General features: G+C 43.2%; 1 gene segment (V, D, J or C); it reads right to left on the minus strand.

Annotated features, from left to right (window-relative positions):
• The window catches only part of LOC141089207 (T cell receptor delta constant-like), a 44,268-nt gene extending 29,330 nt beyond the window's left edge, over nt 1-14,938 (minus strand). Inside the window, 4 exon segments of the C gene segment in view lie at nt 9,299-9,361; nt 10,148-10,429; nt 13,371-13,479; nt 14,819-14,938. Of these exon segments, the coding sequence occupies nt 9,299-9,361; nt 10,148-10,429; nt 13,371-13,479; nt 14,819-14,938 (574 nt within the window).
• Nucleotides 14,939-16,019: the final 1,081 nt, after the last annotated feature.

The raw sequence follows: 16,019 nt of genomic DNA on the forward strand, positions 1-16,019 counted from the left end.
AGACCCCTCGATCACAGCCGGAGAACTAAATAGCCTAAAGACAGAAAGGGAAATCTAAACTGCCCCAGAGCAGACCCCAAAGCAATAGGCAGCCCCCAACATATAATGACGGTGAAGCAAGATGAAAAAATGCTCACACAGATAGAAAGATAGGCTGAGCAAATGATGGGGCCCAAGCTAACTAAATAGGGAAGGATAGAAAAGCTGCTGTCTGCAATCTGCCAAAACCCTATCAATACAAGAGCCAACAGACTGATAGGGAAAAAAGCCCTGAAGACGCTAGGTTTCAAAAAGACTATATCAGTACTCAGGTATTTTCTGAAGACAGAGCAAAAAGGAATTCAACTCACCCCAGCAGGGAATGGCAGAAATCCAGAAAAACAAGGCAAAACAAAACCAAAACACAAATGCAAAAAGCAGAGCAGAAAACTTAGCTTTTGAGGAGCAAGAATCAGACTGGTCTCCTAGAATCCCTCAGAGATCACCAGCAAGGCAGAAGGGCGTCGGCTGCCTTATATCCAGTCAGCAATTCCAGTCACCCAGTCATCATCATCCTGCACAGGTGCTTGGTAATCAGCCTCACTACCTTCCTTCACCAGAAGAGGGAGTTCATCAGACCTCAATGGTGAAGGGGAAAATGAACTCACAACAGTAAACGCTGTTTTCTCCTTGTCTGCCTCTGCCACGGGAACCTGCCAATACCCACTAGTGAGATCTAAGGTGGAAAAATAGTTAGCAGTTTTAAGTGCGGCTAATGACTCTTCAATTCTGGGTAATGGGTAGGCATCCTTATGTGTAATGCTGTTAATTTTTCTGTAATCAACACACATTCTCATGGTACCATCTTTCTTTTTCACAGAGACTATTGGGGCTGCCCAGGGGCTACAACTGTCTCTGATCACCCCAGCTTCCTTCATTTCCCGCAGCATACTTTTGGCACATTGATATTGTGTTGGGGGTATAGGCCGGTACCTTTCTTTAATGGGTGGATGATCTCCAGTGGGGATATGGTGTTGAACCCCTTTTGCCTTCCCAAAGTCTAGAGGGTGTTTACTGAATCCCCGCTGATACTCCTGAGTCACTTGGTAAACCCCACTCTTTTGGTATGAAGGGGTGGAGTCAGTTCCCACCTGTAGCTGCTGACACCACTCCTCCAGCTGCTTTACAGAGCCATTGTCCTCCACCTGGTCGGATGAGACCAAGGGCTCTGCTGCCTGTATTGCATTGTTACTGACAGTAAGCAGCTTAGCAACTGTGGCATACCGAGGTATTGAGGCCTCCTCTTCCCCACCATTCAAGAGGCGTACAGGTACTCTCCCTTTGCGGACATCGACTACACCTCTGGCTGTCAGGACAGTGGGCTGGCTATCAGAGTACACTGGCTCTACCAAGGCTTGATAATCTTTTCCTCTGAGGCCTATGGCTGCCCGACACCAAATTAACATTTCACATCTGAGGTATCACAATGGGGAAAGAATCACTCACTCTGATGCTGTCAATTTCTCAGCCAGACAGCTCTAGCTGCTGTCTTTGCATCAAGGCCTTGATCTCCTTCTGCAGGACTTGTTGTTCACTGGAACCAGCAGTCTCAGCCACCTGTTGCAACAAAACAATAACCTCGGAAAGACAAAGGTCATCATTGGATTACTTTCTCGTCGATCAATATCTACAACTATCAGACCTTGAGATTTTAACTCTACTCGCCCCACTTTAATGGTAATCTCTTTACATCCCACTTGCGGCAAAGACTGACCATTGCTGGCAACTACTGTGAGTTCATCACTTGGGCCGCGAGTAAGTTCAGAGTCAGCCCAATACCGCTTGTAAAGGATATATGGCATAGTTGTCCCCTGAGAGCCAGTGTCCAGCAAAGCGTTCATGGGGATGCCGTCAATCACCACTGGGAGGACCGGTCGCCCTCCAACATACTTGGCTCGCCAGTTCTTTGGGCCTTGTGGTCCTACTTCTGGGGGTTGGCCCTCTGCCCCAGGGGTTGCTCGTTTAAACAACAGAACCTTGCAATGTGGCCTGCCTTGCAGCAGCGACGACAGATGGGACGTCCGTTCTGGTCATAGCGATCGTTGTCTCTCCCTTGGCGTGGCGGGATCTTCTTTTTCCACAGCCATGGGACATCTTCTGGACTGGAGACCAGCTGGATCTTCTCCTTTGATGACACCTGCAGGGACTGCACAGTTTTGGCAAGTGCAGCCATATTTTTGGTCAGCTCTTGGACCTGAAGGCGCAGTTCCGTAGATGGATCATTATTCAGAGTCTGTGCATCAGCCCTAACAGGGCTGGGAGGGATAGATGCTGCTTCTTGGTGGTATGTGATCGCTGGGCGCCTAGGGGGCGCTGGACGGATGACATTTGGTTCATGCAGCACCCAAATAGCCCTGTCTTTGAAGTCTGCAAAGTCTAGGTCAGGGTTTTGTAGGGCTATGATGCGCAGCTGTGCTCTGTGGGTAATGGATAGGAGTCCCTCAATAAATTGCTCCTTTAACAGTCTGTCTCCATCTTTCACACTGTCTGGGTCAATCTGCTTTATGGCTCGCAGCACCTCTTGGAGGTTAAGAGCATAGTCCCGTATACTGTCCTGCGCTCTCTGCTTACACCCAAAGAATCTCATTTTTATTTCAGCTGCAGTGCGGTTGTCAAAGGTGCTTCTTAGCTTAGCCAGAATCTTTTTAACAGTCTCTTTATCAGTGTCCTTCCAGGCTTTTACTTCCCTTTGCGCTGCACCAGTTAGCTGCCCAATAAGGATGTTCACTTTTTGGTTTTCAGACAGAGGCTACACCTCAAACAGACTGCACAGTCTCTCTTTAAATTCACACAGGGTATGTGACTCCCCCGAATACTGCGGTAGCCAGGCCGCTCCCGGTATATAGGGCATAGACAGCGTCATTATGGGGACTGTTGCAGTGGGCGCTTGTTCCTGCTGCGCTCTGGCAGTGGTGCTGGCTGCTGGGTTCTGTGGCGCCATTAGAGCCGCAGCTGCGCTGGCCCCTGCATCTTGAGGCACTGTGGGGGGTGCGCTGGCTTACTGGTTGCCGCTTTGCAGGTTGGATGATCGGGGGACGCCGGGGCTGCAGGCCTCTGCTTCTCACTTCCTGTGCGTGGGTCTCTTCCTGCGCAGCGCTTCACTTTTTCACGCTCTTCGTCTGGCTCCGCCCATGATGGCCCGCCCCTGTTGCTTCCCGTGCGCCAAGCTGTGGGGTATTGGTGGCAACTGCACAAACAGTCTATGGCACACAACACAGTCTCTGGCACACAGGACCCGGGAACATCGGGCTCCGTAAATCCTGTTCGTGACGCCAAAATGGGTCACCCGCCAGGGCAGTGGGGTACTCGGTACCGGGCCGGTATCTCAGAGGGAAGTGTCACAGTAGCGGTGACCCGGTCCGTGGCCCTGGGCGTCCATGTAAAGGGGCTTGAGAGTGGCTCATTAAAGTTTATAAGTGGATAATACGTGATGCCACCTGTGGTGATCGGCAATGAAGGGGTTAAGCTGACGCTGCAGGCCTCTGGGACAGATGGTATAAGGCAGAAAGATGTAATAGCTCCCCACAGGTGGAGCTGTGGTCCCAGGGCAGTGGCAATAGGTGTTGAGGATGAGGGTGTAGTGTCTGGCACAGAGATGTAGCAGTGCTGGAGGGTTTGCAGAAAGAATGCAATGACACAACAGGGTGCAGTTTCCGTTACCTTTACTGTGCTTTGTAAGTGCAGTCCAGGGTCCAGATTACAGATGGAACAGAGGCTGGCCGGCCTGGAAGCAACTTAGGAATCTCTCTATCAGATGGGTTGTGTAGTCTCCTTTCTAGCGCTTATCTTAGGTACTTGCAGTACTGTGTTACACTGAAGTTCCACTTGCTTGTTCTCATTTAGAACTCCCTCGTATGGCAGATACCTGTAGCCTTCTTCTTCTTCTGGCTCAACCGTTGCTGTTGTGCCTCCGAGTCTTAAATGGGAACAGAGCATTTACAGCTTCCTATTCCTCCGGTTTCTGCTGCAGGAACATCAGTATTCATACAACCGTGAAGACTGGGCTCCAGATCATGCGCTATAGCTAGAAGTGAGCACTCAACTCTGCTCAATCTTCCAGCTCCTCTCCTCCATGTCCACACACATTGCCCTCCTCACACGAACTCCTCATTTCTTCTTCCTGGCCCCCAGAGAGTAGCTCTTCCCCCAATTTTGGCTCAGAGCTCCCTCTGCTGGCCTGGAATGAGAACTGTGTTGTGTGTTGTGATTAACTGATAGAGAGACACTTTATTGCTTCCAAGCATGACATCACACCCCCTAGGAGGAAGGTAATGCCACTGTGGCGACCATACTCCTGGGGGCGCCATATAAGCGATCAGAGGCGCCCCCCGTGGGGAGCGCCGCTGATCGAGGCCGGGTGTCAGCTGATTATCACAGCTGACACCCAGCACTATGTGTCAGGGGCGGTCACGGACCGCCCCCGGCACGTTAACCCCTGGCACACTGCGATCAAACACGATCGCAGTGCAACGGCGGTTTAGGGAAACATCGGAAGGGAGGCGGCTCCCTCCGTGCTTCCCTGCGACCCCCACAGCAGCGCGATGTGCAGCGCGGCTGTGGGGGCCTCTTCCTTGCAGGTCCCCGGATCCAATATGGTGATGGGGACCTTCGGGGCCTGCAGGGAGCTGGCTTCCTCACTGCCTGCAAAGAGCAGGCATGATGAAGTCTGCTTCAATGCCTGTGACAAATCGCTGATCTGTCACAGCGATCCATGATGTGACAGATCAGCGATCTGTCACATGACAGTGATGTCTCCCCTGGGACAATATAATAGAGTTAAAAAAAGTGTAAAAATAATTTTTTAAAAATCGCTAAATAAATTAAAAACAAATATTCCCTAATAAATTCATTTTTTGAAAATATAAAAAAACAATAAAAGTAGACATATTTAGTATCACCGCATCCATAATGACCCACCCTATAAAACTGTCCCATTAGTTAACCCCTTTAGCAAACCCCTTAAAAAATTAAAATAAACAGTTAAGCAAAAAACAATGCTTTATCATCATACCGCCGAACAAAAAGTGCAATAACGCGCGATCAAAAAGACGCATATAAATATCCATGGTCCCGCAAAAAATGAGCTGCCATACAGCGTCCTCAGCGAAAAAATAAAAAAGTTATAGCTCGCAGAATAAAGCAATGCAAAAATAATTATTTTTATATAAAATTTTCATTGCATAAAAGCTCCAAAACATTAAAAAATGACATAAATGAGGTATCGCGACCATACTGACCCGAAGAATAAAACCGCCTTATCAATTTTACCACACGTGGAACGATGTAAACGCACCCCCCAAAAGAAATTCATGAAATGCTGGTTTTTGTTCATTCTGTGTCCCAAAAATCGGAATAAAAAGCGATCAAAAAAGTCACGTGCCTGAAAATGGTACCAATAAAAACATCAACTCGTCCCACAAAAAATAAGACCTCACATGACTCGGTGGGTCAAAATATGGAAAAATTATAGCTCTCAAAATGTGGTGATGCAAAAACTATTATTACAATAAAAAGCGTCTTTTAGCGTGTGACAGCTGCCAAAAATAAAAACCCGCTATAAATAGTAAATCAAACCCCCCTTTATCACTCCCTCAGTTAGAGAGAAATAATAAACTTAAAAAAAGTATTTATTTCCATTTACCCATTAGGGTTAGGGCTAGAGCTAGGGTTAGGGCTAGGGTTAGAGCTGAGAATAGGGTTAGGGGTGTGTTGTGGTTAAGGTTGGAGTTAGAATTTGGGGGTTTCCACTGTTTGGCACATCAGGTGCTCTCCAAACGCAACATGGCGTCTGATCTCAATTCCAGCCAATTCTGCGTTGAAAAAGTCAAATGGTGCTCCTTCCCTTCCAAGCTCTGCCATGCGCCCAAACAGTGTTTTACCCCCACATATGGGGTATCAGCCTACTCAGGACAAATTGCAAAACAACTTTCGGGGTCCAATTTCTCCTGTTACCCTTAGGAAAATAAAAAATTGGGGGCAAAAATATCACTTTTGTGGAAAAAAATATGATTTTTTTATTTTCACGCCCGGGCGTTATAAACTTCTGTGAAGCACTTGGGGATTCAAAGTGCTCACCACACATCTAGATAATTTCTGTGGGGGGTCTAGTTTCCAAAATGGGGTCATTTGTGGGGAGTTTCAACAGTTTAGGCACATCAGAGCCTCTCCAAACGTGACATGACACCCGCAGAACATGTCATCAAAGTCTGCATTCCAAAACGTCACTACTTCCCTTCTGAGCCCCAACGTGTCCCCATACAGTAGTTTTCTCCCACATATGGGATTTGAGCGTACTCAAGACAAATTGGACAACAACTTTTGGGGTCCAATTTCTCCTGTTAACCTTGGGAAAATAAAAAAATTGGGGACTAAAAGCTCATGTTTGTGGAAAAAATATGATTTATTTATTTTCACGCCCGGCGTTATAAACTTCTGTGAAGCACTGGGGGGTTCAAAGTACTCAACACACACCTAGATAAGTTCCTTAGGGGGTTTAGTTTCCAAAATGTGGTCACTTGTGGGGGGTTTCCTCTGTTTAGGTACATCAGGGGCTCTCCAAAGGCAACATGACACCCGCAGACCATTCAATCAAAGTCTGCATTCCAAAACGTCACTACTGCCCTTCCGAGCCCCGACGTGTGCCCATAGAGTAGTTTTCTCCCACATATGGGGTATCAGCATACTCAGGACAAATTAGACAACAACTTTTGGGGTCCAATTTCTCTTGTTACCCTTGGGAAAATAAAAAAATTGGGGACTTAAAGATCATGTTGGTGGAAAAAATATGATTTATTTATTTTCACGCCCGGGCGCTTATAAACTTCTGTGAAGCACTGAGGGGTTCAAAGTGCTCACTACACATCGAGATAAGTTCCTTAGGGGGGTCTAGTTTCCAAAATGGGGTCATTTGTGGGAGGTTTCCACTGTTTAGGCACATCATGGGCTTTCCAAACGCAGCATGGCGTCCAATCCCAATTCCAGCCAAAAAAGTCAAATGGCGCTGCTTCCCTTCCAAGCTCTGCCATGCGCCCAAATAGCGGTTTACCCCCACATGTAGGGTATCAGTGTACTCAGGACAAATTGCACAAAAACTTTTAGGGTCCTGTTACCCTTGGGAAAATAAAAATTGGGGGTGAAAAGATCATTTTTTGTAAAAAAAATATGATTTTTTAATTTTATGACTGTACGTTATAAACTTCTGTGAAGCCCTTAGGGGTTCAAAGTACTCACCACACATCTAGATAAGTTCCTTGCGGGGTCTAGTTTCCAAAATAGGGTCACTTGTGGGGGGTTTCCACTGTTTAGGCACATCAGGGGCTCTCCATACGTGACATGGTGTCCAATCTGAATTCCAGCCAATTTTGCATTGAGAAAGTCAAACGGCGCTCCTTCACTTCTGAGCTCTGCCATGCGCCGAAACAGTGGTTCCCCCCAACATATCAGGTATCAGCGTACTCAGGACAAATTGCACAATAACTTTTGCAGTCCAATTTCTCCTGTTACCCTTGGTAAAATAAAAAAATTTAACCTGAAGTAATTTTTTTGTGAAAAAAGTTAAATGTTCATTTTTTTAAACATTCAAAAAATTCCTGTGAAGCACCTGAAGGATTAATAAACTTCTTGAATGTGGTTTTGAGCACCTTGAGGGGTGCAGTTTTTAGAATGGTGTCAATTTTGGATATTTTCTATCATATAGACCCCTCAAAGTGACTTCAAAAGTGATGTGGTCCGTAAAAATAAAATGGTGTTGCAAAAATGAGAAATCGCTGGTCAACTTTTGGTTCCAAAATTGTGCTGATGTAAAGTAAACATATGTGAAATGTTACTTATTAAGTTTTTTGGGTGCCATCCCTCTGTGATTTAAGGGCATAAAAATTCAAAGTTGGAAAATTGCAAAATTTTCAAAATTTTTGCCCAATTTCCATTTTTTTCACAAATAAACGCAAGTTATTTGAATGAAATTTTACCACTAACATGAAGTACATTATGTCACGAGAAAACAATGTCAGAATCACCGGGATCATTGGAAGCGTTTCAGAGTTATTACCTCATAAAAGGACAGTGGTCAGAATTGCAAAAATTGGCCCGGTCTTTAACGTACAAACCACCCTTGGGGTAAAGGGGTTAAGAACCAATGCCATAATATGACAGGTTAGAAAGACCCTTGCTTGGCCACACAACACATCGCAACCACTGGGTGGCCACATATAAACCATTACAGCATAGCCAGCTTGTGGCAAAGTATTGTAAGATCATGTAAACCTGTCCTATCACATCACACATCTGAGGATATTCTGAGGAAAAAAAAGACAAATGATAATGAATGTAACTTCTGCATTTACTAAAATGTTTAGTGTGTTCTACATTAGCAATGCGGAAATAAAGAACTGGAACATGGCAATTGTTAATAGAAAACATATTTTTAATTAAAAATGTCTGTGATTAAGTTAAAGTGTTTGGTCACTTTTCCTGGTTAGTGCAGCTTTCCGTACAAATTGGCCAGCATTTCGGTCCAAAAAATGGTGCTGGTGGAGAAAAATATGACTAGACTGGTCCATGAAACTCGCCCAATTGTTAAACAACTTGCAGGGTAAGGCATCTCTTACACTTGCCGTGTTTTTCCTGGCCGTTTTTGTGGCCCCAATGCATTTCTATGGGGCCACAAAAACGGCCTGCAAAAATTAGTAGCAAAGCTGTGTTCAGTATAGCCATGAGGGCCGTATTTGCAGCCATGAAAAAATATCGAGCTTGCTCGATATTTTTCACGGCTTATGGAAACGGCTGCAATGCATTTCAAAGGTACTGCAAAAACATTAAGTTGTTTTTGCGGTACACCATATTTGCGGATTGCCTTTTTTCCCTGCTATTTTTCATAACAGGGAAAAACGGCGATCCGAGAAGGTTTTTGTGGAATAACGTGAAAATCACGGCAATATAGCCCCCAAAAACGGCCTGTAAAAATGGGCCGCAAAAAACACGGCAAGTGTAAAAGCAGCCTTAAGCTGCTTTTCTATTGGGGCAGTCTTTTGAAAGTCCCATAGTAAGGCCACCCACTTTTCAGCATGGTATCACTTATCTTGTGGATAGGTTATAGCTTTCAATGTTGGGAATATCCTTTTAACTTTCTTTGTCTAAAAGTATTACTATTGCCCCACTAATGACTAGTGTCAGGCAATGCATCTAACATTGTTTAAAGCCTTGATCTGTAATAACATGTTAGAAGTAGCAAAGGTGTGATAGAACATAAGATTTTACCAACCAGAAGTCTGCAGACATTTCTCAGAGTCTGATCCACCTCTTTCTTTTTTCTGATTTTTTAGGCCTGTGTTACAAAAATATCCAAAAAAGAAATGTTGTAATTTATTTATTACATGTAAAGGAGTCTGTACACATTTGGATTATTGCTGACATTCTTAACAGATACTTGACAATTTTTAAACAATTTTTGCAACAAATCCCTACAGATCTCAAAGAGTTATCACAGGGGTCCATGAGATTTCCATGAGTTTGCTTGATAACGTGATTTCTGCTGTACACTAGGATATGCCTGATGTTGAATACATGGAAAATTGCCACTGTAAACCGGGCCTAATAGCTTTCTTTTATTCCAATCTCCATCTCATAAGTAGATTTAATAAGATCTTAGATTATCAGCATGTTGGTTGCAAACTGTATTTGTAGCTGCAGAATTAGGGGACAGCATTACTACTGATAATATGTTACCTCTCTTTTCTAGTTCTTTATAATATTTTTTTCCATTATTTTAAATAAAAAAAGTTATAAAATGCAATTCAGTAAAATAAGCCCTAATATTGGTAATACATTTTATTTCAAAGTAAAAACGAGAATTAAAATGGAAATTCAAGTAAAACTGATAAACTTGGGCCCTGATTCATCATTGCCTTTTACCACAGGTTTTTGTCCACTTTTATCAAATGGAATGAAACATAAATGTGCCCACTTGCAATATGAATTTATTTAAATTGCCAGAAGTTATCCATTAGGGCCTTCAACCTTTACCACAATCTAAACTAAATAATGAATCTGCATACTTTACAGAAAGGTCAAAAATGTATTAATAAAATAAATAAAAATAAAACTATTGTACCTTTCAGTTTTGAAGTGGTCTCTGTGTTTGTCACCCATTTCTCTTGGTGCTTGGCTTGACATTGTACATCATTTGTTCCTATGTTGGCCACAAGCGCAGCACCGTATTTTCCATGAGGTAACAGCTTTGTTGGGACCTTGTCAGGACCCAAACTGTTCTTTGTAGAATTCATATACATTTCAAGATACTTTGGGTAGAAATCTTTTGCCAAACAAGCCACAATGGGGGTTTCCTTCTGAGACTTCAACACAAACACTGAGGGTGAAGTGATTCTGTTGTCACCTGGTTGACAGAGAAAAGTACTGTATAATGTCAAATTCACAAGTTTATATTTTTACGCATCCACAATAAACGGACTGCTTTTCACTTCTGTGTTGGATTAAATTTTCATTCATTTTTGGTTTGTTTGTCCATTTTTACTACGCGTTTGCTATCTGTAGTTCTTGCATGCACCGACATCTGAATAGTCCAGTGGACTATAATGTGTCAGTGAGATGTTGGTGAAAAACACTGACAGCACACGTATGGCAAAAACGGACATGCAAATGCACCTTGAGTATGGATTTATATGTAGTAGATTAGTTGCACAAATTTCTGCGATTTTTCTATTCATCTGAATGGAACTGAAACAGAAAAGAATAGAAATTCATGAATTTGCCATCAAAACAACTACATTCTTATAACTGTCCACCTGTTTGAATATATCCCTAGTTTTATTTACACAATGTCACAGCAAATCCCATCATATTACAATAAGCGACTGGTGAAGAGTTAACTGTTGGAACAGATTAGCCCTAAATTGGCCCCTTTGTGTAAGGCATATGACACTACCCACACCATGACTATATCTGTCACTATTACTTGCCTTCTGAATTGTGATTGAGACCAGTGATGTTACAGTCCACTGGGTATCAATTATGATAGAAAAATGCATGATTTATTATTAGTTAATAAACAGAAATATTTGTGTAACCCTTCCTAAAAGTTTACATGATGTTCTGCTACCATCCCCTCTAGAATATGTTCATTTATGAAAGATTAAGGGTGCTTTCACATTGCGTTTAGTTACTTGATCGGTGGCCTTGTTGGGGAATAAGTCCGACCCCCACGCAAAACGGGCAGTCTACTATGTCTAGTAGTAATCATATAGAGAGTAGAAAGTCAGCACTCACCACTTCCTTTGTGGTTAAAATTCTTTTATTTTAACTCATATGGACATCCAGAAAGCGGTTGGGCAGCATGTGGAGGGAGACATATGAGGAGTCATGTGGACGACGGCCATTTTGGGCATAGATATCGCTTCTACAGGTCTAATCATACTGCCTTTCTACTTTCTACATGATTACTTACTATACTTGTTACTATAATAAGTTTCCTCAGCAGCTGTTTCTGTCTAATAACAGAAGCCTAAACACTGGTGCCTACCTATTCCTTATTTCCATAGTCTACTATGTCTGATCATCAGCCTACAGTAGGCATATATGCCCAAAAATGATGCATGGCTGAACTCACGTTCGCTCTGTCAACATCATTATAGTCCATGGCCCTGTCAGTACATACACCTAAATCCCATTGTTGCATAGGGTTCAGATGTATGCCCTGATGGCAAGTGTAATTAAGCGCAATGTGAAAGCACCCTAACTTTTAAAGCAGCAGAATTTTTGTCTTGGTTTTTGTTCTTCTGTTTTTTTTAATGTATTTATGCAGATTGATGAGTATATGTGGCGTCCCTGAGGGTTCAGTTGCCACAGAGGTACTGCACCTCCTCCTTAGGTGTGGTACCCCACCATCCAGGTAAGTTGGAGGCTCCTGTTCACATTCCAACACCTGCACCCATCGTGTAGCAAAGCCACATTGCGGCTCCCTGCTTGGAGTGTAGCAGAGCACCTTTGGTGACTCCCTGCTTGGAACACGAAATGTGCTGGGAGGCGGGTGGAGTTAGAATACATAACAGAGTGGGAAGGTTTAGGAGTTCAGTTCAGTTCAGTTGAGATTTCAGTTGAGTTGAGTACAGTTCGGAGTGGAGGAGAGGAGATCTCTGGGAGAAGGATGGAAGAAGGAGGTGCTGCAGCAGATAACAGTAACCTGGGTCTGCTGGCACGGGAAAGGAAAGAAGGAGACAGACATTGAAGAGAACCCTGATTTTCCATAAGAAGGAAAAGACTAGTATGGACGTAGGAGTAAAAGGGTACAGAGGACGTGGGTTAGAAGAGAACTCTGCCTAGAAGTTCTAAGCGCAAGGCCGGGGCCCGGTCCCCGAGGTTGTATGGATACTAAGGGTCCTACAGCAGACACCAGTGGAGTAGTGGGCTGTAAATGCACTACTCCCATCTAAGACTTGAGGGCACAACAGCAACTTGGATAGTGAGCCAGGACTTAGGAATAAGGAGTCCCCGAAGCAGGCTACAGCTGTCTGCCATACAAGTATAGTTCTTGGGAACATCTGACAGGAGGAACTCCAGTGTAACTCAGTACTGGGAGTACTTCACTCAAAGGCGCTATAGAGGAGATGTTCAGAAATGCACATGTTAGCGGAGTGTTGGAGGGGAGCATTCCATCTTGCTTGGAGGCCGACTGAGCCCTTGACCCGGAGGACACAGCACGGAGTCAGGCACCTGTTCGTACAACAGACTGTGAGTAAAGCTTTGGAACTACAAGCCCTTGTGTCCTCTACGCATTCCGGCACCAACACCCCCAACACTGCTACATTGCTGCACCATTCACATCTCCCAACTATCATCTCCTTTACACTGCCCTGGGACTACAGCTCCACCTGTGGGGAGCTTCAACATCTTTGCTGCACCACACCACCAGTCCCAGAGAATCTGCATGCAGCGTCGGCCTAACATCTCAATTGCAGAACACCACAGGTGGTGTCACAAACTATTCATTTAATCCACTACATTCCACCATTCAATCTCCCGTATTAATTGGGCGCCCAGGGCCACGGACCGGGTCACTGCTGCCGTGACACATCCCGCTGATAACGGCCCGGTACCAAGTACTCTACAGCCCTGGGAGGGCGACCCATATATATGTATATATCTCCAACATAATTGCAGTAATATAAGGAGAAATTCTGTTTGCTTTACTCCAACACCCCCAATATTAGATAGGGGTCACTATATGTCTCTGGGTGTTGCAGCTCAATGGTTTTAAGATTTTACTTTATGTCCTTACATTAGTATTAGTACATGAATGTTTGCTAATGACAAGTGCTCACCTGGTTCCACTATCAGCCTGGTACCTTGCTGAAATGCTAAAGATCTCCCACCAACATGCACAGTGAATGATGGCTTTGTAAAATACTGAACTTGTAAAAACTTAAGAAACTTGAAATAAATAAAATATAATAATAATTTGTCAAAGCAGAAACAAAACCTCTGTTAAAGTTCGGTAAAATGTATTAACAACGAACAGTGATAATGAAGGCAAACATCTAATTTAGTAGTTAGTAAGTATTGCATACATGTATAGAAGGCTAGCTAGATTATGAACTATTACTCATGGTCTTTTCCTTACAAAAGGATTTGTTCACACTAGGCAGAAATGTGGCAGTTTTTACACCAGGATTTTCATATTTCAAAGTAGATGAGATTTTACAAATGGCTGCATTCATAGTTATACTTATTTTACAAGCTTACATAGGGTCATTAATTCCATAGCGATTTACAGACATCATCACTGTCCCCATTCGAGCTCACAATGAAACGCATTGGAAATCCACAGAAAACAAGGGGAGAACATACACACTCCTTGCAGATGTTGTTCTTCTTGGGATTTGAACCCAGGGCTCCACCTTGCTTCACTTACATTTGCTTCAGATCTGCTCTCATTGTTGGATCAATGTCTACAGATCTTGCTCTGATAATCTGCATTCTGGGAAATATCATTCCTCCTCTAGTTATGGTATAGTTATCTAAAGTAGTCAAATTTAAATCCTCCACTTTCTTATAGAATCTCAAAAAGTTAGAGCAGTGCTTGTCAAGATGTTTTTGACTGTTTCTACTAGCAGAATTTAGGTAAATATGAATACTGCTCTGGAGTATAATACTGCATTGGAGAACCATTCAAAACGAATTCCGTATTGTTAAAAACAAAGTTAGTTATTATGGAGATTAAATTATATTCAAACTAAACAAATGATGGTGATATGGTTACAAATATTATGTTTTTATTGTACATTTTAAAGACTTCAATTTCCAGAATTTAGTACACTTTAGCTGGTGTCTTCATTAGATAGCATATTCATTTAAATAAATTTAATGCAGACAACGTCAAATAATCATGATATAATATACAGAAAAGTGACACACTATTCAATGTACACATGTAATGCAATAATCACATAAACCTAGTTAAAAATTTCACTTATTGCCTGTGGGTATCTAAGCTTTTAAGTAAAAAAAGTTCATACTACAAAGGTAACGACACCTTAGTATTAACCTTATAATTCCCCCCTTATCCACTGCCGGTGGTGTTTTTATGCGAAAAGGCCATCAAACACCCCTGACTTTGGAGGTTGAAAAGAGCTAAGAATCCCTAGTGACTAGTGCACAAAGCTCGTTCAGCTTCTCTGTTTCAAAAGGCAAAATTGGAACAGCGTTTGGATCGTTAAGTAGTAGGTACTTCAGTTATTTCTGTTACAGTTGCTATAAAAAGCGTGCTTACTTTGGATGATTTCCAGCCATGGCCCTTTGTCTTTTGTAAGCCTTGATTGTTCAGCATAAACTGGATAGTGTACAGCTGGAGACCTGTGCTGCACTGGAGAACTGGTGCAGTGAGACACATAAATGAGTATGTACAGTGCCGGAAAAAATTTTTTTTACACTTGCGCAGCAAAAAAAAACTTTACATATAAAATCCACATCATAATTTCACTTTTTAAAAGTGTACACAATGGGGGAGATAATAAAAAACTGTCTAATATTAAAGCTGGCTTTGTTGCAAATATCAGCCAACCAACGCTCAGTTTTCATTTCTCTGGTAAAGCGAAAGCTGCACTCTGATTGGTTGTTATGTGCAGCTCAGCCAGTATTGCTATTAGGCAGTCTTTTATTATCTCCCTCAGTTTTTTATTATCTCCCACAATGGGTCGAAAGAAGCTTAAAATGGAAGCGAAATCCCATGCCTTGGCTCTGCTCGAGAAGGGGGATTCGGTGATTGCTGTAGCTAGAGATCTGGGAGTGTCAAGAGAAGCAATTTATCAACTGAAGCGGTCGGCAGAATCATTGCCTCCTGGGATGGTACCGCAGAGGAAGTCAGGCTCTGGCACACCTAAGAAGACTTCACCAAGGACTGATAAGCTTCTGAGGCGTGAAGTGATGTCACATCCTTCTATAACTGCTGTTGAATTAAAAACAAGTACCCTATGCTCCTCCAGAACATCGCAACTAGGACAATTCGTCACCGCCTGCAGAAGGACCTGGGTCTACCAAGTTTCCGTGCCGCAAAGAAGCCCCTGCTCACAGCAGCAATGAAGAAGAAAAGGCTTGCCTTTTGTAAGAAATATCAAGATTGGACATCTGAAGAGTGGAAGAAAGTGATGTTTAGTGATGAGAGCACTTTCAGGCTGGTCAGGGGAGGCTCAAAGGTTGTGAGTCGTCCGAGTACCGTGTCACAGTATGACCCAAAATATAGAGTTAAGACTGTTAAACACCCTGACAGTGTGATGGTGTGGGGTGCATTCAGTGGAAGCATGGGCAGGGCAGGTTTGTACTTCCTTCCCAAGAATGTAATTATGAAAGCAAGCAATTATATTACTGTTTTGGAAGAACACAAAATTACTTTTTGGGTCATACATAAGTGTGATTACTTTATGCATGATGGAGCCCCTGTCCACAAAGCCAAGGCTGTGAGAAAGTTTCTCAGT

This window comes from Dendrobates tinctorius, unplaced genomic scaffold (genome assembly GCF_039654945.1).
Source record: "Dendrobates tinctorius isolate UK_male_01 unplaced genomic scaffold, ASM3965494v1 ptg000044l, whole genome shotgun sequence".
In the NCBI taxonomy this organism is placed as follows: Eukaryota; Metazoa; Chordata; class Amphibia; order Anura; family Dendrobatidae; genus Dendrobates; species Dendrobates tinctorius.